General features: G+C 39.8%; 3 protein-coding genes across 5 annotated transcripts in view; 1 reads left to right on the top strand and 2 right to left on the bottom strand.

The window, feature by feature from the left end:
* Positions 1-1,002, bottom strand: part of cep104 (centrosomal protein 104) — a 32,921-nt gene extending 31,919 nt beyond the window's left edge. For all 3 annotated transcript variants that reach the window (XM_061057202.1, XM_061057200.1, XM_061057201.1), the window contains exon 1: positions 586-1,002. The gene's annotated coding sequence lies outside the window, so the exon portion shown is untranslated. The remainder of the gene's footprint in view (positions 1-585) is intronic.
* A 137-nt stretch (positions 1,003-1,139) lies between these two features.
* Positions 1,140-8,513, top strand: lrrc47 (leucine rich repeat containing 47). Its single transcript, XM_061057206.1, has 7 exons — positions 1,140-1,761; positions 2,259-2,705; positions 2,799-2,915; positions 3,144-3,259; positions 5,250-5,352; positions 5,546-5,635; positions 8,024-8,513. The coding sequence occupies exons 1-7, from the start codon at positions 1,174-1,176 to the stop codon at positions 8,243-8,245; spliced, it is 1,683 nt and encodes a 560-aa protein (XP_060913189.1). The 5' UTR covers positions 1,140-1,173; the 3' UTR covers positions 8,246-8,513.
* A 964-nt stretch (positions 8,514-9,477) lies between these two features.
* LOC132989523 (rhamnose-binding lectin-like) lies at positions 9,478-17,824 on the bottom strand. The gene is made up of 18 exons (XM_061057212.1): positions 17,721-17,824; positions 17,587-17,619; positions 17,442-17,501; positions 17,000-17,135; positions 16,785-16,894; positions 16,369-16,413; positions 16,152-16,284; positions 15,900-16,003; positions 15,373-15,398; positions 13,734-13,773; positions 11,918-11,950; positions 11,757-11,819; positions 11,457-11,592; positions 10,647-10,756; positions 10,509-10,553; positions 10,247-10,379; positions 9,970-10,073; positions 9,478-9,664 (listed from the first exon to the last, which is right to left on the bottom strand). Exons 1-18 carry the CDS (start codon positions 17,743-17,745, stop codon positions 9,630-9,632), a joined length of 1,371 nt encoding a protein of 456 aa, XP_060913195.1. The 5' UTR covers positions 17,746-17,824; the 3' UTR covers positions 9,478-9,629.
* Between the last annotated feature and the right edge of the window lie 5,433 nt (positions 17,825-23,257).

Consider the following 23,257-nt stretch of genomic DNA (forward strand, 5'->3'; position numbering starts at 1 on the left):
AAAAAAATCGTTGATGCTCTTCAGAAAAGAGCAATTAGACACAATTTTAAATTTTTTAAGAAAAATAATAATTTAAGGAAAAATACTTCAGTCCATAAATTCCACAAAACATTAACAACAAAGATAGAAAGACATTTGGTTAGGTAGCAATGTTGAATTGTACTTTATTCATCGTCTACGTGCTCTGATTGTACGTCATTGACGTTCACTGCAAGTGTGTCAAATGCAAGAGGCGTGAAGATCTGTTGAAGGGTTTTACCTTTTCCTGCAGGACGCACAATATGACACGGCCAGTTTACTTAATTAATGTTTGTCTTAATGAGAAAATAAACCGTGGTTACTTGACATAGCTGCAAAAGCGAGGAGGAGAGAGAAGTGTTTCTTGGGGGGCATTAGCGAACAGTTAACTAATTATCCTGCCAACATGGCTCGTCGTACTCGTACAGTAGCTTTATTGTAAAGGTATCTTAACCGGCTACATTTTTAAAGAGTGTACTGACAACTGTCGTATACAGTGTCCTACCTTTTGTTCATATACATTCAAGACTATAAAGTTTTCCTACGTGCATTTCAGGAATATCTTACCACTAACATCACCGCAATGTTGACAGCTCGTAGTCCCATCTCATCTCCATAACCACCACTGACAACAATCAGCGCGGCGCGCATGCGCAATGGTAGGATTGTCGCGTGTCGTCGCAATGGATTGTCGTCATTGTATTTTACCAAGCGTCGAAGTATCTGCTATTTATAAAAGTCAACTGTAAAAGCTCATGTTGTATCATGTATGCTGCTTACACGTAAGCCAATTTAAATCGATAAAATTATCAAATATATTTGGTAATACGTTTTTACAACAGCTTCCTTATCCCAGAGAGCGAGCTGAGTCGAGAGGAGGTTGTTATCTCCAGAATAAAGGCATAGGGTGTTCCGGAAACTCGAGTGTCGTCAGCAAGCCTGCATGGCAATTACAATTTAAAACTTACAAAATATGTAGTTTCACAAAACAATAAAATTCTGTATCGAGGCAGTACATACGTAATCCAAAAAACCCCAGCGCATGCTAATATTTACAGTCCATGGGCGTATGTCATGTACATTGTGTTTTATTCTGAAATATTCAAAAGGAAGTGGTCATGCTTTTTAATTCTCTCTCTTCCAATTTAACAACTGATGTCTAGCAGTAGCAGCATGGATGACATGGAGAATTGGCCAGAAATCGAAAAAGCAGCGACTGGGAAGAGACGTGAACTGGTCCTACAGGGTCAAGCTGTCGACGAGCGAATTTCCTCTAACGGAGGACTCTGTCCTGCCATCTATTCTCTCACTCTGCTCAATTATCTGGAGGTTAGCCAGTGTCCAAGTTTAACTGAGATCCACGAGGACATCCAACACCTGACAAACCTTACAAGCCTCATCCTGTGCAGAAACAAGCTCGCCTCCGTGCCAAATGTAGTCGGACACCTCAAGTCCCTGAAGGTCCTGGACCTGTCAGCCAACAACCTCAGTGTTTTACCAGAGGGAATCACTGAGCTAAAGGAGCTAACCACTCTCAATGTGAGTTGTAACAACCTAGAGTTCCTGCCAGAGGGACTCAGCAAGTGCACGAAGCTCTCTTACATCAACATCTCCAAGAATCGCATCACGGATTTCCCTTCTGACTTCTACTCTGAACGACTGGATCTCCTCAGCACACTGGTGGCCTATGATAACTCCATTGAGAAGCTGAGTGGAGATGTTCTGAAGCTAGCAGCTATAAAGGTGAGTTGCTTACACACACACACGCAACATGCATTACAAAACACAATCTCACACGTTCTTGCAGCATCATACACCAAGCAGCTCGTACAAAAAATAAAAACTACAAATCCCGCTGTCCACCAAAGTGCTCTGTGGATGCGTCTTTTTAAGGGGCATTTTTTTTTTACATACGGTTCTAGGTTGGTTAAAAAAAGTATTCCCGACTTTGAGAGGAAGTGTCCCTATTTGGGTGTACATCTTTCATCCTAGCTGTCAAAGTTTCACATGTGCTAAATAGACAATGAAGATCAAAATGCATGGTTTTTAAACAGGGTTTGGTGGGTAACATCCTAACAAGTTTGACTAACTAGCATTGATTATTGCAATCTTACAAGTAATACACTATTGTTTGTTGTAGTGCATTATTTACATGACAGTTGAAACTATGGAAGTAGCTGCTGCTTTTTAACCAGTGATAAATGAACTGGGTTTGTCCTCCCTTGCACATTTCTTCCCAGGTGCTGGATCTCTCAAATAACAAGCTGAGTGATATCCCCTTCGCCCTGAGCGACTGCGCCAAGCTGAAGGAGATCAATTTCAAAGGCAACAAATTGAACGACAAACGTCTGGAGAAGATGGTCAACGGCTGTCAGACCAAGTCCATCCTCGACTACCTGAGGGCTAAAGGAAGGCAGGGGGACGACGGAGGAGATGCAGACAAGGGTCGCAACGCAGACAAGGGGAAAAGGCAGCAGAGGAAGAAGAAGGTGGCAGACGAACAGGATGAGGTGGAGGAACTGAACAAGATGGTGGTGAGGGTTCTCCATTTTTCAGATGCTCCTGCAGCTCTCACGGTCAAAGTGAGCGCAGAGGTGAAAGATGTTCGACCATACTTGGTGTGCTGCTTGGTCAGAGGCATGAACCTGAAGTCCGGGAATGCTCTCAAACGATTCCTGGTGGCTCAGGTAAACCTCACCTATTATTCTTTTTAGACGTGATTTACTATTAATGTAACCATGTGGTGAGTCTCCTAACAAAGATTTTCTTGTTTTTTCTAGACAAAGCTTCATGATGACTTGTGTGATAGAAGGACCATTGCAACCATCGCAACTCACGATGTGCAGCTTCTCAAGGCGCCCCTCACTTATGATGTCAAACCACCTACCGAGCTAAAGGTACAGTTACACATAACTGTTGTCTCTTCTTTACATTCAGAAACTTTTGCAGCAGTAAACTTAAACAATATATGATTCTAACTTGATTTGGTGTGAGTTCTTGTCATTTTTATCTTGTTTGTTTTTGTGGTTATTTGTCATTCATTTAAATTTTCTCTGCAAAGCTCTGGAAAAATTGTCTTAACGGTCACATAAAATCTCATAAAAATGTGTGTCTGTGTTTGATAGATTGCATCTCTGGGCCGGAAGGAGATGACGGCCGTCGAGCTGATTAGACACATCCAGCTGGAGGCTGATGAGTTGAGAAAGCAGAAGAAGAGGCAGAATGTCACCGGACTCCACAAGTCAGTGCAACATATACTGTAACTCCTGAGTACAGAACATGCTACCCAGCAAACACTGAGATGATATCATTTAGGTTGTCAAATTATTCAGTACTTGGATACTTTTTGATACCACATGTTTTAAAACGATACAATCTGTGTCATTTAATGAAGCCAAAGCTTAATAAAACTACAGATTTTCAGTCTAACATACTAACCATGTTTTAAAGGAGGTTTTCCCAAACCCAAATATCTCATGAAGCAACCGTGTAGGACATCAAACTATCACATTGAAAATAAAAAATCCTGCACACTACTCTTGCAAGGCATCACCAATTTTTTAGGGGGAAAAAAACACAATTTCTGTCCCTCTGAACCATTGACAACACTTGAAAAAGGTGCAGAGGGACAGAAACGTTGTGTTTTTTAAAATATATTAACCAAAAACTGCTGCCAGAAAAAAAGAGCAATCACTCTCAATTGCACAAATACAAAGATGTTGCAAAGACATTTGTGGAATAGAGATGTTGCACAGGAGTTAGCCTGCATTTTTTTGTTAATTAAAAACATCAGATAAATATCTCTGTAGATAGTCCTGTAAATAGGTCAGTTTTGGTGTGGTGGAGTCTCAATGTTTGATTTCATTCTTTATGTATTGTCTCTGCTCTATTGCCAGTCAAATTAGGATTTGTGTTTTTGCCCTCATATATGTGAATAATGGGGTGAGTAACTCTGCACATGTTACTGCTGTTGATTTAGAGACACTTGTAATCAGACTAAATGTCCCACACCTGAGCACACAAAGTAGGAGGAGCTTTGTCTGATTAAGACCATGGTGGGGAATTGTTTGAGAACACACTTGACAAAGGTTCACAGGGACCCAAACGTTGTGATTTTTTCATACAAATCGGGGATGCTTAGCAAGAATAGTGTGCCGGATTATTTATTTTCAAGTAAATTAAAAAGCATAAAATTATTGTGCCCTGATACTGGGTTCCTATGGACTTCTATTTTTGTTACTGTAGTATCGTAACAGGAATTTATATTGTTTAAATTTAACTAATATCATATTGAATTCCAGACAAAAGTTCTGGTATTATTACGACCCTACTTGAATGACACTTGTTTCATGACATCCAGTGATGCTAATATAATATATATAATATAATAATAATATAGTTCCAAATGGAGAGAGGTAAGAGGTCACTGAAAATATTAAATGCAAATCCAAAGTATAAGGTGTGAACAAGGGCTCAAAGAGAACATGGACAAAGTGCACCACAGGCTTAAAATGATCAAAGAGAAATAGAATTTATATACCCTAACCCTATCCTATACATAAAGGCATAAAACATTTTTATTATGGACTTAGAGGTATAGGAGTCTCTGTACATGAAGTGAACTTTGGGTTTCCTACTGATCACAGCTAAATAAATCACACACAAAAATTGTCTGTAGCTACACGCACATATTTGCTTTCCATAGATTACTTTTTTTCCTGTTACCTTAACTTTGATACACCATTTGTCACAATCCCAGAGTTTTAAAGTTTAATACAATGCTAGGAAGTGAGTAATAATCATTTAACATAGAAACAAGACATCAGTAGCTAACTTGCTTTCTGCTATTTTTGGACACATGGGGGCGGTATAAGAGTGTTGAACAACAGCATGGGTTTGATTTATTTCATCCTCAGCCATTATGTTGTTGTGTGTCTCCCAGTTCAGTTCAGTCTAGACCTTTATTGTTTGATCTACAGCAGTGGACAAAAACACAACAGATAAAAAGACAACACAACCCGATGGAATATGACCAAGAAAAAGAAAAATATCTGTGTGTTAAAGATTTCACTGGACTGGTACAGTAGCAATATAAATAAAGTGCTTCCGTGCTGCTTGAACGTGCAGTCATGATGTAAACAATATTAAGAGCATTCATTTTACTTTGAATATTAGAAACTTTGTATCTGTTGCTCCCAGGTAGCCTCTTAACTGTTCACATCTCTCTACAGATACTTGCAGATTCTAAAAGGAAAGGCACTCTATCCCTGCCTAGTGGATGGAGAGGGACATGTGATCTCATTCCCGCCTATCACTAACAGTGAGAAAACCAAGGTGAGTCTGTTGCTTTACTTTTCTTGATGTTCATAATCGTGTCCTACAGTAATCAATAATCAAAGGCTTATGATGGAACTGATTTGGCAGCAAACAAAAGAAAATAAACTTGATATTTTTAACTGCATTGTCTCCTTTTCTTGACATTAAATAGAAGAAATAATAACATGGTTGGCTTATTTTTATCCCTCAGATCAGGAAGACAACCAAAGAGTTGTTCTTGGAGGTGACGAGTGCAACCAGCCTGCAGACCTGCAAAGATGTAATGGACGCCCTGATTGCAGTAAGATCAACTTTTCTGTCTCTTTTCTGCCATAAAGTTAAATTTATAACAACTTTATTTTCAGTTTTTTATTTTTTATTTACTTGTTTTCTATTGGTTAAAGCATCATTGTCATGTTTTAAGTGTATGTAGATCTGACTGGTCATTACTATTAAAATGTTTTCTGAGTATTCAGTAGTTGAAGGTTATGTTGATGGGAACAGTTAATGTATGGTGCTGGGGAGAGTTCATGTACAGTTTGGTGGTCAGTAAATTCCACATTAATATTTCTAGTTTTTAAGTAACCAGATGCATGCTGTAGAATAAACCTAACATATGGGTCACCAAAAAAATGTAATTGTCCTAAAGTTGATCCTCAAATTCCAATTAGGCCCTACTGAGGGTAAAGCAACTGAACATAATACACCTCAATACAATACACCCAATACACCAGCTGGACCGTGTGGATGCTGTACAGAGCTATACTGAGGACAAACAAAGTAGTTGAATTTCTGTGTTCACAACTCAGGATTTTGCTTTTCCTGTTGTTGTGTTATATTGAAATGAACAATTATCCTAATTGCTCCAGTGGCGTATAAATGTGTATGAATGGGATTAGTTATATCTGATGGTCACTTTACCCAGCAGCCTCTACCATCAATGTGTGGATGTGTAGATGAGACCTGCAGTGTAAAAGAGCGTTGAGTAGTCAGAGGACTAGAAAAGCGCTATACAAGCTCAAGTCCATTTACCATTTATCATAATTACACCAGCAGACATGTGAGGCTAAAACAGGCTACACCACTAACCGTTTCCACCATTTGAAACAACATCACCAGTTAGAGCACACAGAGAGCAAGAAATGACCAAACATCCCAAATTAGTGTACGTGTGACTGCCCAGCAGCAAACTCTCAAATCAGTGTTTCCCAGCACCGTGCACTGTGCTTATGATTGTAGAATATTCCTCTGTTCAAATAGTATTTGTCATGTTCTGACAGTAAAGAATGGTTAAACCACAATTAACCATCTGGTTTCTTCAACTTTCATTCAGGAGCAAAAAATCTGGCTTTAAATTTGAAAGAAGTAATGCTTTGACATTTATCATGATAATTATCAATATCGACTGATATACACATTTTTATCGTGATAACTTTTTTATGCCATATTGCTCAACCCTAGTTGGGAGATACTGTACACTCATATTTAAAGTGAAACTGCCCAAGTGGTTTTAGCAGTTTTATTTTACTTTAAAACAAAAGAATCCCAGCATAGGGAAATGTAAAAGAAAACTTTGCAAACAGTACGGTCAAGACCTGCTCTTTTTGTAAAGTGTCTTGAGATAACATTTGTTATGAATCGGCTCTTTACAAATTAAGATTGACTTATTATTTGATTTAGCGCATGTTAGGAGATCTCATTGTGATCTCACATCACTTCCACAATAAAGTCGATAATGTACTTTTTTTTTTTTTTTATCCAATGAATCCTCTGGTTTCTTCAAGCTAACGACAAATAAGCATTTAACTTAAATAACTGATTTAATGGAAGGCAGCTCCAAAATAGTGATCCTGTAAAATATTTAGAGGCATTTGTTCTTTTACAGGTCAGAAGCCAGATTTAGAATCAGATGGTCGGTGACTTTTTACTGCCCGCCCCCATACAAATTTTCCACTTTCCATTTTTGTAGTCAGGGTTACTGATGTGTGAACACAGCAGGAATTATTCAGGACATTTCACTGAAAGCGAGCGGGCGGGGCTGACACGTTTATATGACGCAAATGTTTTCTAACTAGTGCAGTCATTTCCACTTGTTTGATTACACTGTGAATACGTCCCATGAGCAATGACATAAAGAGAAAAGGGCAGATTCTGTTGCTTCGTCCTTCATCTTGGAATTCCATAGCGTCTTATTTTTTATTTTATTTTTACATCATGTTGTAGTAGTAGTAGTAGTAATCATTTATTTTGGTCACAAGAAAAAACAAAAACATTTTGACTGAAAAGGTGTAGGCTGAAGCTTTAGCTCATTACACCTACCCTTGTTACAAATCTTATTATTTAAGACACTACTAGTTTGGTTACAACCCCCCCCCCCCCCCCCGAAGGTCAAGTAAAAAAAAATATATATATATATATATATTTTTTTTTTATTATTATTATTTTTTTAAATATTTTTTGGGAGCTTTTTGTGCCTTTTATTGTGTGGATAGAGTCGGAAATCAGGGAAAGAAGTCATTTAAGGATACCTTTCCGATAGAAAAGGACAGCTGTCATTAAAAGTAACGCATGAACACCAAGATTCCTTCAAGTATTTGTGTCGGCTTGTATTTGTGCCCCCCAACGCTGTAAACCTAGGGGAAACACTGTAACAAACAACAATCTGTAAACATTTCCTGTTTCCTTGCAGAAAATGGCGGAGTTGAACAAGTTCACAGCAGAACACAAGGAGGAGGCGGGGTCAGATGGGGAAGGAGACGGCCCACAAGAACCTGCAGCCGGCTGTGAGGGCTCCGGGGAACTTATAGTCCAGCAGGTTCGAACAGTGGACCAGGACGGAAACCTGAAGGTGGTCTACCCATCAAAGACTGACCTCTCTAATGAAATCGGCAACTTGACTGTAATCTGGTAGTCGCTGGAAAACTTTGATTTTACATCAACTCTCACACAACATGAAGTAAGACAACATTAAGACGAAGGTGTAATAACATGCAATAAAAATCACATCCCTTAACTTAAGGGAGAGCAGAAAATCTGATTCCATTAAGTTATTTTGTAAGTGAAATAACAACGTGCATCTCTTTGCTTTTGTATTTACAAAAAGTGTCTGAATGTTTACATTTATGACTAATGTAATACTTTTAATAAATCTTTTTTTTTTGGCTTCCTGAAATCACAAACTGTGTCATCAAATCCTTGTTTTTGTGTCTCTTGAAAACTGAAGACACTTTTTCTTGTACCAGTCGAGCATTTTTATTTATGCTTGACTGGTGATGCTGAAGTCATCTCCAGGCCAACCACTGTATTCTGTCTTTTTTTTAAGGTATAACTACAGTGAGAAATCAGGGGGTGAGAGAGTGGGGAATGCCACAGGGTGCCCCCTCCAACAAACATATTCAATCATGCCTATTTCAAATCTCCTTTCCCCTTGGACACATTTCTCATTTTATCTTGCCCAACAGTGTGTGTCCTGTCTCTGAGAAAGATATAGACTGGAGCATCTGGTCAAACATTTTTCTTTTGTTTTTTGTTTTGAGTTAGCCAGAGACTTTATTTTTTTTTAAATTAACTTTTGTGGAGTTTGCATGTTCTACTCGTGCATTCATGGTTTCCTTCCGAGTACTGCAGCTTCCTCCCACAGTCCAAAGACATGCTCGTTAGATTAATTAGTGACTCTAAATTGCCCGTAGGTGTGAATGTGAGAGTGGCTGATTGTCTGTCTCTGTATGTCAGCTCTGTGATTGACTGGTGAACAGTCCAGGGTGTAACCCCGCTTCCCACCCAATGACAGCTGGGATCAGCTCCAGCCCTCCCGCAACTCCAAAAATGGAGAAGCGGTAAAGACAATGGATGGATTGAAACTTTTGGAATAACACAGTCCAGGTTGCCTGACAACTCCCACAACCATTGTTGTTGCATAGTTGTTGTATGTTTTTTTACTTCCTGAAAAACTCAAGGGTTCCTTGTGTTGAATTGTGCTTGAAGAGCAGAGTCCAGAATAAGCGAACACTGACAGTGCTACACTGGAGCTTAACCTGGTATCCTGATCTGTTTGGCTTCATGATGCTTTGCATGTGTACTGTTATATACACTCATTTAATTATTATGATCAACATTGTAAAATTATTCATAAACGGACATGAATAATGCTTCAAGATCAATGTATTTTATTGAACACATGTTTATGGTATCTTATAGTAATCTAAACACATTGGCACACTCCTTGAGTGCTTACAGGACATTTTCTACTGATTATTGTTGTTCATTTAATCCATGTGTAATGGGATCTTGTTTTATTACACCATGTTTTCATAGGGCATGCTCAGAGGATCTGCATCAGAACAAAAGGGAAAAAAAGATTTGAGTGGTTGTGTATGACAACATGTCAAAAATAGTCATTAACTCTATCAGAACAGACACTTAAAAACAGTTTAAAGTGCTCTAAAATGTGAATATTACTGGATTAGTCAACCCTTTGTATTAGTTTTTATCATCACTTGTTTAAGCATTTACATACTGACTCTCTCCTTTCGTTATATTTTCCTATTTCACATGTTTTGCAGTTTTACACTTTGACCACAGACCAGCTTTTGAAGGTATGAAAGAACAGTTCTGATTGTTGTTTGAACAACTTACATTCACACACGTAGGCAACCTCCAGGTACTTGTAAGTATTCACGCAAGGGTCTCCAAACATTGAGTTGCTGGCTCTCACCATACAGCTGTTCTTTCCATTGCAGCTGTGGACACACAGTGACATAAAGAGTGAGTAGAGGCGTTATCTGCAGGCATTCTTTAGTAACTGGCATTACGAATGTGTAACCATCACCCTGCTGTAGTGGTAACGTTAAGAACAATGTGATTCTCATTCCTTAAACCTCAGGTATAAGTTGAAAAAAAGTTGGAATTGTACCTGTCTGCTACTTTTTGAGTGGGTTGTGAGCAGACCACATCCTGGAGTTGAGAGGTAGGTCTCATAAAAGAGCATGTGGTGCGGTCATGACGTCCATAATCGGCACCGAAGACAAATATAACCTGTCCTACATCTGATAAGATTGATATGGCACGAAGGGGAAAAAAGGGGGAAAATAGCTTGATTGTTGTTCAGATACCATCTAAATGTAATTGTGTTGTTTATCAAATGTTTCCTTGAATGCATGATAAAAGTCACCTACCACAATGCAAATATGCATAAGAGTGCTCACATGCAGTAAGATGAACTGAAAAAGTAACACCAATAAATCACATTAGACATAATAATGAAGAGGATGCAGCTTCTTGCATTTTTGGTTTCTTGCAATGATGTGACTAACAGGCTGGCATGCAGGTGAAGTTGGTTTCCAGATATTTGTAGATGCCAATGCAGGGATCAGAAGTACGGACTACGTTTGGGCTGAGCTCACACATCTGCTTGCCGTCACACCTGTGGGTAAGTCATACGAAAGTGTGTTTAGCCCAAAGCAAAGACGCACTTAAACTCAAATAGTGACTGCTGTCAGCATATGTAATATGTCGGAGTTTCAAGTAAAACTTAATTGCTGTCAGTACAAGAAAGGGTTTACACGGCACGTAGAGATAACAAGTAATCATTTATTTGATGGAACTTTTTAGAGCATCATTTTAGAGTTCTGCAAGGATCAATGCTTGGTCCTCAATGTTTTACTCATTACATCCCCCACTGTTGGTCAGACTACATGTTCACAGTTTTTTTGTCTTATCTCTGCCATGGACCAGACCTGCCTTGCATCATCAGTTGTAACTTCACAAGGCTGCACCCCTATTTATGGGAAATAATTAAGCTCTCACTAATGCCTTTATTGTAAAGACAGGACAGTAGATAGGGTCGGAAAATATGGAGAGAGAGAGAGAGAGAGTGGTACATGAAATGCGAGAAAGGAGCCACAGATCGGTTTCGAACCCAGGCCACCTGTTTCAGGGACTGCAGCCTGCGCACATGGGAACACAAACCAACCTCTTGGCTCAGGCGCCCTCGAGGTTATGTTGTTGTTTTTCAAGCCCATTGACATCATTGAACTAATTAGGGACCTCAGTGCCAACAACAGCCACATTTAGGATTGAATATTGTATTTTTTGTATTCCAGTATTGTAAGGGTATTTTGTACCTTCTCTTGAGGATGTCCACTGTGCCATCCAGAGCACACTCTGTATCAGCGAGCTGTTCTTCTGGTCTGTCCATGCTGCAGGTCATAGTGTTTGCACGCCCATACAGGGCTGCCTGCACAATGATCACTCCATTGTCTGATTGACACAAATCAAGCAATTGGGGATCAAGACCCGAGCGAAAATGTTTGATTCATAAGGGATGATGTAATGTGAATTTTGTTCTACATGTTCTTCTACAGGTTTGGCTGATGCTTAAAATGGATTTCTGACAATAAAAACCTTAATGAGTTAAGTCATACCACAGTTCAGGCGATGGACATTTTGGCTGTTATCACAGGTGACAACTGTGTCAATGGAAGCAACTAAAACAACAGGTATAAAAGTGTAAGTTGAGGCGTTTTCAATTCCCATATTGTATAAACATAATAAGCATAATCTTGTTATTAATGTTGATATTTACCTGATGTCATGAGCATACATATTGCTGCCAGCACTGGAAAAGACAAATCCAAACACATATTAGAAAAAATCTGCAGAATATAGTTGCATGGATTTCAAAGTATAAATGTTAGATATCATTGAAAAGGTGTTACCCCAAATTCAAATCAAATATTAGTGCTGACACTTTTTTATCTGTTAAAAAAAAATTTCTGAGTGTACATACAGCACATATAGCACAAACATGAACATGAGCGTGAACATATGTATCAGAACATACTCCTTTAAATTAGAACCATAGCAAATATTTGAGTCTTATGGGTCCTATATTGCAGTTTCTGGATGCTTTCAGGCCAACAGAACTGCCTGACATATTTTTCTTCAAATGATGATGATGATTAGCCACTTGAAGTCAAATACGTTTGTCACAAATAGCTGACAGTAATAATAAATACAGTCTTCATAAAAAATGAATGCAAAAAATTGGTGTCGTTCAGACATCTCTGTTGCGTTTACAACTGGTTCAGAACGCAGCAGCACGCCCTCTGACTGGAAAGAAACAATGAGATCATATAACGCTTGTACCAGCCTCTTTCCACCTGCTTGCTGTCAGTTTCAGGATCCAGTTTAAGATGTATTACCTGTTTTTTTCGACTTTACCTCGGTCGGCATCATCTTGTTTTTCTGAACTCTTGCACCAACATGCTCCAGTTAAAGCACTGCTGACACCAAATGCTCTTGGATGTTTCTAGACACAGGCTTAAAACCCGAGGTGACAGAGCGCCTACGGTCGCTGCTCAGAATCTTTGGAGTGTCAGACCTGCTCAATTCATGGAATATTTCAAATCCTTGCTTAAAACCGACCTCTTTGCATTGGCTTTTGATTCAAGTTGAGCTTTACATTCTCACATTTTATAATGCTCATATTTATTGTGTCATAGTTTTATTTATTGGATTTGTTACTGTTCATTTTATTCACATTTCGTCTCTTATATTGTGTTCTAGTCTGTATGGCAATTTGGTCAAGTGAGTTAGTTTTAAATGGGCTACATAAAAAAACTTGGACTTGTTTAATCCAGCATTGAAAGGAAAGTCTTTAATAAATATTATACATTGCTTGACAGAATGTTTTGCTGGCATATATAAAAGTGATGCTATTAAGCAAAGTTTCAGGATTAAGGCCACACCTGAACCACACCTGTTAAAACCTAATGAATCTGAATCCTCTCTTCCCTTTTCCTTCTTTAATTCAACTCTCTTCTCTGTTTCTTTCCTTCCTCCTATGCGTAGAGCCAACTTTTTTTTTTCATACCAGGAGACTACGGGGAATCCCCTAAGAAGCTTCCCTAAATTGATGACAGCAAAATGTTTAACATCCCTTAATTCAGAATAATCATTCCAATATAGATATATAATAAATAATTATTACACAAACAAACATTTTCCTTTGTTTGCAGATGATTTTGTAAACATATGTGCTCTCTGCCAATGCTTCATTTATGCAATTACTATATAATATGTATATGCATGGGATTGACTTAATTTATAAAGCAGATAAGAACGTTCTGGCTTGTATGCCTAAAGTTCAAGATCTTAAGGGGAGAATCAAAACTGTCCTCTTGGAAGAAAAGAAGTACCAAATGTTAATGGGTAATTTTGATTCAATTAATATTATATAAAATACATACCTAAAAACATATAGTCTCAGTGAAAACTCCAAATATATCTAGGCTTTTGAGTTCTTCATCAAGACAGAAACAAAACAAAAATGCACTTAATTCTCAGAATGAAATCACACAGCTGATATTTTTAGTCCTCATCACTCATGGTGTACTCACATAGGGTGTTGCTGAGTTTGAAGCGGAGCATGTTTTGTTTTTAGAAGATCTCGTCTGGTGTGAGCAGCTGAACTGATGATGGTTGAGTCCGAAACACCTGAATTTAAGCTGCAGTTGCTTCCTTGTTTACTAATAGCTTAACCTTTTGCAACCTGCCCTGATCCCTCTGTGTATAAGAAAACAACATTCAGACCAGAATGCTTCCTTTGTTAGGTCTGACACAACAGAGGGTGGATAAAGAGTTCCTGTATGAGGACAGTGGTGATGTACAGTAGGAAAAGATTGATTGATATGCTGATTCACACAACAGAAAAAAAGCACAAGATGAGACATTCGCACCGCTGCTGGGTGGGTCGGGCAGCAGTAGCTCAGACTGGAAGGACTTGGGTTGGCAGTTGGAGAGTTGCACCTTCAAGTCCTATTACTGACCAAGTCCAGAACGGTTTCTGGAGAGGTGTTAGTTTTCTTACTGAGAACTGCCGAGGTGCATTTGAGCAAGACTCCGGACCCCAAACTGCTTGGGGGCCCAGTCTCCATGCACCCACCCCCACTCTGACACCTCTCTGCATGTCTATGTGTCTGTGCTTGTGTGTATTTCGGACATATATGTGTGTGTAGCATGTCTCACAATACAGGGTAAAAAGTTGGATTTCAATTCCATTTTTGTATTGTAGAGACAGGAAAGTGGATAGGGGCCAAAATCGAGGAGAGTGAGAAAGAGTGGTAAATGACATGCGAGAAAGGAGCCACAAGTCAGATTCAAACCCAGAACACCTGCTTTGAGGACTGCAGCCTCCGTACATGGGCACGCAAACCAACCTCTAGGCCCTGGTCGCCCCTGAGGCTATGTTTTTTTTTTTTTTAAAAAAGCCCATTAACTAATGTGATGTTCAAAATGTTTTATTTTGTTGAATATCATTGCAAATAATGAGTCTTGAAACAACAAAACTCACATGAAATGCAGAGTATTTATTTCCAAAGTGCAGGTCTGGTCTGTTTGCACACATTGACCATAGACTTATTTTTGCCTTTGAGTTAAATACAAGGTGACTCAGTCTTTTAATTCAGGGGCTTACTTTTCATAGAAACTAATGGAACAAAATGGTTCTCCCATTGTTCTTAGTTTACAATAACATGGTGTGGGTGTTTAAAAGAAACTGAAATACAATTGAGATGTTGCACATTTCATTTAGAACACCTTTTAATGCATTTTGTCTTTAATTTCCTTGAAGAAGCAGGAACTTCAGTACACATTGTTAACATAACTAGGTGTTGGTACCCAGAAGTGACACACAAATGTTGTTATGCATTGCTGGTTTTTGTGGGTGTCTCTTTTTTCTAACTTCCTGGAGTACTCTGAAGCACCTATTGTTAGTTTCTATTGTTAGTTGCCTGTTGCCCGTGGAAGAACCAGAATGACCTGATAAAGTGACAGTCATCATGATTGACCTTAAGCTGATGTTCTTATGAGGCTTTTCTTGTGCAACTTTCTTCTTGGATTAATATCAATATTAACACAAAGGCAAAGTGATAGAACTTCATCACAAACAGACGAGACATAGTTTGTATTAAATGTATTTTATTGATGCTTGTTTGTACTGATGTGTAATGATCTTATTGTTAGTCCAGTATGTCAGGCAGACTCATCTGGAGAGCTCACAGGATCTGTAAAACAACGACAACGGAAGATTAAAGATCCCCTTTAGAAACATTTATGAGCTAGTGGTTATGGTACTGAGGGATGATCTAAACCAGTGGTTCTCAACTGGTGGGTGGGGCTGGGTTGCGGAGCCATTTTAACTGGTTTCGCAAATTTGTGCCTGGAAAAAAAACTTTTTAAACATGTTTCTGTTGTTCAGTTTCTTGCTTCTGTCACATGTTTTGTGCCGACTGAGAAATTTGGAGGAGTTGGTTGTGGGTCCTGAGGCTAGACGAGTTGAGAACCTCTGATCTAAACAGCATCTACACTTTGTCAGCACATAAACTTATACACAACCCCAATTTATCCACACTTACATTTGAATACTTTGATAAAATGATAGGGCTTACATTTGAGGGATTATTAATGCTGCAAACACTTGCAGGAACATATGATACAGGTTACTGTTAGACATTTGGACCACAGACCAGCTTTGGTAGGAGGAAAATGCTTTTTGAGCCACTTACATTCACATGTGTAAGCCACTTCCAGGTACTTGTAAGTCCCTTGACAGGGGTCTCCAAACACAGAGTTGCTGGCTTGGATAACACAGCTGCTCTCTCCATTACAGCTGTAAAGGCAAGGTAAAAAATACTGGTTTAAATTTGTGCTGGACTCCAAAAATGTGGGTTAAGAGTAGTTGAAAGTGCATAGTCTCACAATGTATAGGTGAGAAATGTACTGCAGTTGAAAAGTAAATTCCACCATGGTAATTGTACCTTTCAGCAACTTTGCTAGCAGGAATTGAGCAGTAGACGTTTGAGGTTTGAGAGACAGGCCGTTTGTAGAAGCATTTGGTCGGGTCAGTACGTCCATATTTAGCAGCCTGGACAAATATAACCTGCCCTGCGTCTAGAAATAAAGGGAGGAAGTGTTATGTGGTGATGCTGAAGAGCAATTAAAAATAAAAACACTGAAGAGGACATGTGATCTTACCACACTGCAGGTGTGCAAAGGAGTGCTCACATGTCACATGGTATACTGTGAAAACACATCAAGATGAACAGAGATTAACATTATATGTACTTGTACATTTTCAAACCCTAATGCATTTTATAAAATAAATAAAAACGTTAATATGCATTTTTCTGCAAACAGATCACATAAAGCAGATCAGTACATAAATGTTGCCCAATTCTTGCTAACAGATATTGCACCATCATGTGCTGTTTGAATAATTCAAAGAAATTGAAGCTTGGCCAAAAGCCAAAAACATGTAAGTAAAGAAAAATATAGGCCCTTTTTTATTTAACATTTCTGTGATGAATGATGTCCCTTCAATGAGTAATAACGTATATTCAGTTGCTCAGAAATAATTGCACATAACCTATAATCGTCAACATGTGATTTACTTGCTGGAAGGCAGTCATAGTTGGTCTGCAGGTATTTAAAGGTGTCCGGGCATGGATCAGGTACACTGAAGTCAGCTGAGCTGAATTCACACACTGTTTTTCCATCACACCTGCAGGGAGAAGATCGAGGAAGACGGTGAAGCACGTTGACATTTCACTCAACAAAGCGTATGAGGTTACATAGACATCTGAAGAGAAACACAATACGGTTTTACCATCCTTTGAGGACACCCTGAGCCTCGCTCATAGAGCAGTCTGTGTTAGAAGTCTGTCCTGAAGGTTTTCCCTCACTGCAGGTCTGCGTGTCTTTACGTCCGTACACTGACATCTGAACACTGATCACTCCAGAATCTATTAGCAGAGAGGGAGAAATTTGTTTTTTTGAAGTTTAGATTATAAAAGATGGAAAAGAGCATCTCATTGATTAATAAATTGTTAATAATTGTTTTGAAGAAATAAAATGCTCTCAACTGGACGAATACTGTGGCAACTAATCCACTGATTCTGTTCAACCCTAACAATCACGTCTGAATGTTTTCCCTTTTCATCCAGATTTAGAGCAAAACACCATAATAAATAAGCAAACAAGCTCTTCAGGGCTGCCAATGTAAAGTCAAGCATTATGTGGACACAGTGTTCTAGGAAATCAAGTCATACCACAGCTCAGGCGATGGACATTGTTGCCCTCACATGTAGTAACTCTGTAAGAAGTGACACCTATAAACAGAAATTAAAGTATTGGTTCAACAGAAAATAACATGTGTGAAAACTTTTCCACTACCCTCATATTTACAATATTTACCTTCATGTACAAGCAGACAGAAGGCTGCCAGCCCTGGAGAAAATTGGTAAAAAACAGCCAAGTAAAAGTGTTGCAGTAATAAAAGGTTTTTGTCCATTAATGACAAGAAGAAAGTGGTTTCTCAGTATACTCACAGACTGTGATGCTGAAGTGGAGCATGGTTATACAGGACCCAGCAAGCAGTGAGACTGATGTTGGGAACAAACACTCTCACTATTTATTCATTTGGATCTTGGGAAAACTTTGTCTATTGCTCAAAAACTGCCTCCAGTGGCTCCTTTTCAATTGGCTTTTTTCCCCTAAACGATTTTAAAAATGAGAATAACATGACGATCCAATGTGGGATGGCAGGCATCCAGTATCCAGTCTCTTTGCACAGACTGTAGGAGTCAAAAGGGGACAATCGTATCGTATTGCTGTGATGGGGGCATCACAGGGGGGAAAACTCCTTTATTAAACTCCTTTCTTTAGTTAAGTGGTTTGCAACTGGTCCAGCCTTAGGATCCATAAGCAATTCCAGAATGGAAGATCACAACCCACATTTTTATTATTAATTTTATTTATTTTTTAAGTTATATTTTTTGGGCCATTTTTGCCTTTACTAAATAGGACAGCCGAAGAGAGACAGGAAACGTCGGGAGGAAAGACTGGGGGACGACATGCGGCAAAGAGCTTAGGTCAGACCTGAACTAAAGTCAAAGCATTAGTTCAATACAAAAAAACAAATGTGAAAACATTTCCACTACACTCCTATCAAGGATATTTACACATACAGGCAATCAAAAGGCTGCCAGCCCTGGAGAAGAAAAATAACAAAATTGTTACAGAAATAAAGGGTTATTGTGTATTCATGTCAAGAAGAAAGTGGTTTATTCTATGGTTATCAGTATCCAAACAACATTGCAAGGTATTGAAGGCTTGATTAGCTGTATGATAAATGAATGAAGAAAAGAATAACAGAATAAACCTAAAACCATAATAACATCCTATTATGGAAAAACGCAAAGGTTTGAAATAATTGATAGGCATCCCCTTTTTCAGTTTATTGACAGCAAAGAACATGTTTCTGCAGCTTTTGAGAAGGATTAAGTAATAGAAGCCCCAGTTTAAGGGAAAATTTTGTACTTTTGTGATGAAGACAAGTAAAGAATTCTGGTTGTTTTCAATACTTTACCAAGACCGTACCAGGTGCTTTCAGTTTCCTGGACAAAGAGATGTTGTCCTTAAGTTAGGACACGTGAACGTTTGGTTGATGATAATCAGTACAACCAGTCTATTCTGTATAACACGCCACATGCTGTGCAGCGGGAGGGAATTGGGGTTCAGTGTCTTCCCAAGGGACAATTTGACATGTGACTGAAGGAGCTTGGGATCGAACCTCCAACCTTACAGTTGAGCGTTGACCGCTGACCACAGCCCACCCATAGGTATATATTTTTATGAATATCATCCTTAATGAGAGGAAACGACGATGAACTGTGACAGCACTTTTGAGATAAAAAGTCTCGTCTATGGCACAGAATGAAATAAAGCACTTTCATAATCTGAATTGAGATCAACCTATTTCAGTGTACTTGCACATTTTAGAGAAAACACGTGAGACATGTGCACAACTAGTTTTGGATAACATGAGGCTGAGTGGGTGGGAGTACAAAATACAACCTCAGGGGTACATAAATCACAATGTTCCTGTTATAATGAGTGGGGAGAATGAAAAAAAAAAAATCAAAAATAGCAGTTGCGCAAATGTTCTGTTGGTGCCTAGATGTCTCGGGGAATAGGCGTGTTGTGTAATATTTTCTTAGGTTGGATGCCAAAAGGAATAAGTCTAACAGAAAAACAAAAATCTCTGTCATTCATGGAAACAGGAAAAGACACATCTGTCATAGACAACAAAATCTTAACAACTTGTCTCTGCTTAAGAAAGCCTCTTCTACCCACCCTTCATTTACTTTTGGCCTCTGGAACTGTCAATGTGCTGTGAATAAAACCGAATTCATCCAAGCACTTGCAAAAATGTCAGACATTCAGGCACTTGCCCTTACTGAAACCTGGATCCGCCCAGAAAATACAGTCACACCAGCTGCTCTTTCTGTTGACACAGTGTTCTCACACACACCCCGCTCTGTTGGGCATGGAGGTGGTACAGGTATCCTCATTTCTAATACCTGGAAATTCAATAAACTCTTCCCACTGAGCAAGAACTCCTCATTTGAATATCACACAATCTTGGTTACTGCTCCTATTAAAATGTACATTGCTATCATTTACCGTACACCAGTGTTGTGGAACTGGACATGCTACCCTCAGAAATTCCTGATGATGGAACACCACTGGTTGTAATGGGAGACATGAATATACACACTGATAAAGCCCAGGCAACAGACTCCCTTGCTCTCCTATCCTCATTTGACCTCACGTAGGTCCCAACTCAAAGCTGGCAACACTCTTGATCTAATTCTGACTCGGAACTGCTCGACAGCAAACCTGACTGTCACCCCTCTACATCTATCAGACCACTTCTTTATTCAATTCACAATCTCCTTGCCGGAACTCCCTCAGGCACACCCACAAATGGTGTCATACCACCAAAACATGTGATCGCTCAAGCCAGCTCAGCTGTCTAACGAGGTAATGGCTGCCAAGGCCTGCCCAAAAGGTCTTTACCGCACTCTCTACAGACGAGGCTACAGACACACTGCTCCACACTAGCCTCATCTCTGAACAAGCTCTGCCCTCTGGTGTCCAAACCCGCTTGCAAAACCCACCCTAGCCCATGGCTCACGGAAGTCATAAGAGAGCAAAGAGCAGGACTGAGGTCAGCAGAGAGAAAATGGCAAAAATCCAAACAGTCCGCTGACCTCAATGACTATAAGCAAAGACTTGTCTCATTCTCCTCCAGCCTGAAAACGGCCAAGACAACATATTATCAGAACAAGATATGCAATGCCACAGATACAAGAAAAATGTTTTCTGCTTTTAACTCTTCAACCACCTCCTCCTCCACCCTCCGATCTGTTCACACCAGACATGTCTGCCTCGTATTTTACTGAAAAGGTTGCAACCATCAGTAACCAGTTTTCTGAGCCTGACCAACTCAGCCCAAAGGCACCAACCAAAAGTGCCTCACTCGACTCATTCTCCTCTCTGACTGAGGATGAAGTCTCTAAGCTTGTGCTAGACTCTTGGCCCACCACCTGTCCTCTGGACCCAATACCATCAAGCCTCCTGCAGACCATTTCCTCTACACTTAATGCTGCACTTAAGCATATCATCAACTCCTCTCTGTCAACGGGTGTGTTCCCCACCGCATTCAAGCAAGCTCGCATTCAATTCAAGCAAGCAAGCCCCTCTGCTCAAAAAACCCACACTAAACCCAGCCCAGGTTGAAAACTACAGACCGGTTTCTCTTCTGCCCTTTCTGTCAAAAATACTTGAGCGCACAGTCTTTAAGCAAGTCTCTGAGTTCCTATACAGAAACGATCTGTTTGACCCAAATCAGTCAGGCTTTAAGCAGGGCCACTCTACTGAAACTGCACTACTGTCAGTAACAGAATCGCTACAAGCTGCCAGAGCTGCGGGTCAGTCATCAGTTCTATTACTGCTAGATCTGTCTGCTGCCTTTGACACACTCAACCATCAAATCCTCCTTTCCACGCTCTCTGAACTTGGCATCTCAGGATCTGCCCTCTGCTGGTTCGTGTCCTACCTCTCTGGGCGATCCTTTAGTGTGTCGTGGAAGGGAGAAGTGTCCAAAGCGCACAGCTTATCCACAGGGGTACCTCAAGGGTCAGTGCTTGGTCCCCTTCTCTTCTCCGTATACACAAGCTCACTTGGTTCAATAATCTGCTCTCATGGCTTCTCATACCACTGCTATGCTGACGATACCCAGCTCTTCCTGTCATTCCCGCCAGGCGATGTTACAGTCTCAGCAAGAATCTCATCATGCCTTGCTGATATCTCTAAATGGATGAATGAATGGCACCTTCAACTCAATCTTTCAAAGACTGAGCTCCTTGTCATCCCAGCCAGTCCCTCTATGCAACCACAGATCAATATCCAGCTTGGAACAACCAAACTCATGCCCACAAAGTCTGCCCGGAACCTGGGTGTCATGATTGATGACCAGCTAACTTTTAAGGTTCAAGTAGCCTCGATTGCCCGGTCATGTCGATTTGCCCTGTACAACATCAGGAAGATCAGACCTTACCTGTCAGAACATGCTGCACAGCTCCTGGTACAGGCTCTTGTGATGTCACGCATCAATTATTGCAACTCTCTACTGGCAGGTATTCCTACATGCACTATCAAACCTCTTCAAATGATCCAAAATGCAGCAGCACGACTGGTCTTCAACCTTCCTAAAAGAGCACATGTCACTCCACTGTTCATCTCCTTACACTGGCTCCCAGTTACTGCTCACATTAAATTTAAAACTCTGCTGTTCGCTTACAAAACAGCGACAAAAACGGCTTCTCCTTACTTTAACTCTCTCATCCAGGTCTACACTCCCTCCCGGCCACTACGCTCTGCCAATGAAAGGCGTCTGATCCAACCTTCACAACAGGGTCCTAAGATGCTGACTAGACTCTTCTCCTCTGTCGCCCCCCGGTGGTGGAATGAACTTCCAAACTCCATTCAATCTGCAGAGTCCCTCTGCACCTTTAAGAAAAAGGTAAAGACCCAGCTCTTTCATGAATACCTACTAACTTAATGATGATGGGCTCCATATTATTGATGATGATGATGGTTGTGACGATTGTCTTTGTTTGATAACAATGACTTATAAGATGGTTTCTATACTGATTAGCGCTCTCAAGAACTGCCGTCAATGTTGTGCTTTGCCTCTGGTCACTTCCTGTCGGCACCTATGTGTCCAATCGGACTCAAAGCTGATCATTTGCTCTTACTGACAATGTTCCCTTTTTTTCTAGATCCTTGCTTGTGTTGTACTTACTCTCTGATGTACGTCGCTTTGGATAAAAGCATCTGCTAAGTGAATTGTAGAATTGTAGAAAAATAAGTACGAGGAGGAAAAGAGGGAAGGAGAAAACATTTATAATCTGTCATCAATACAATCATAATAAGATTTAAGCAACTTTTCAAAAGTGAGACCGAGCCAGGACAGGTCCAAACAGCATTAGCCAGGCAGCGAAATGGAAAGACAAAAAATTAATGACAAAAAACAAAAAGGCCAGGCTGTTTTACAAATAAGACATTTCTTACACTGTAAGCACATTATTCTGCCAGAACTTCATATTTCACTCTATATATGCTGCTTCAGTCTGGACCTGTAGAGTATAGTGAAACTGACAGGCTAACTATTTTCTCTTTACTCAGAAAGTAGGTGTGAATGTGTGTGCGGCTGGTTATCTGTCTCTATATGTCAGTCCTGTGATGTCTGGCGACCAGTCCAGGGTGCACCCCGCCTCTTGCCCAATGACAGCTGGGATCGGCTCCAGTCCCCCGGGTGACCCCGAATGGGAAAAGCGTTATAGATAATGGATGGATGGATGTATTCAAATGTCATGTATTATAGTGTAAATATCTAATGAAATTCTTAATCTCTTCCATCACTGTTTAATACACTTAGGTTGGCACTTAACTTAACTAAAATAGGACACAGTAACTTATTTGTGGCTCCTATCTAGTTTTTTTCCCCATCAACCCC

The sequence above is a fragment of the Labrus mixtus genome, chromosome 15 (assembly GCF_963584025.1).
Source record: "Labrus mixtus chromosome 15, fLabMix1.1, whole genome shotgun sequence".
Lineage (NCBI taxonomy): Eukaryota > Metazoa > Chordata > Actinopteri > Labriformes > Labridae > Labrus > Labrus mixtus.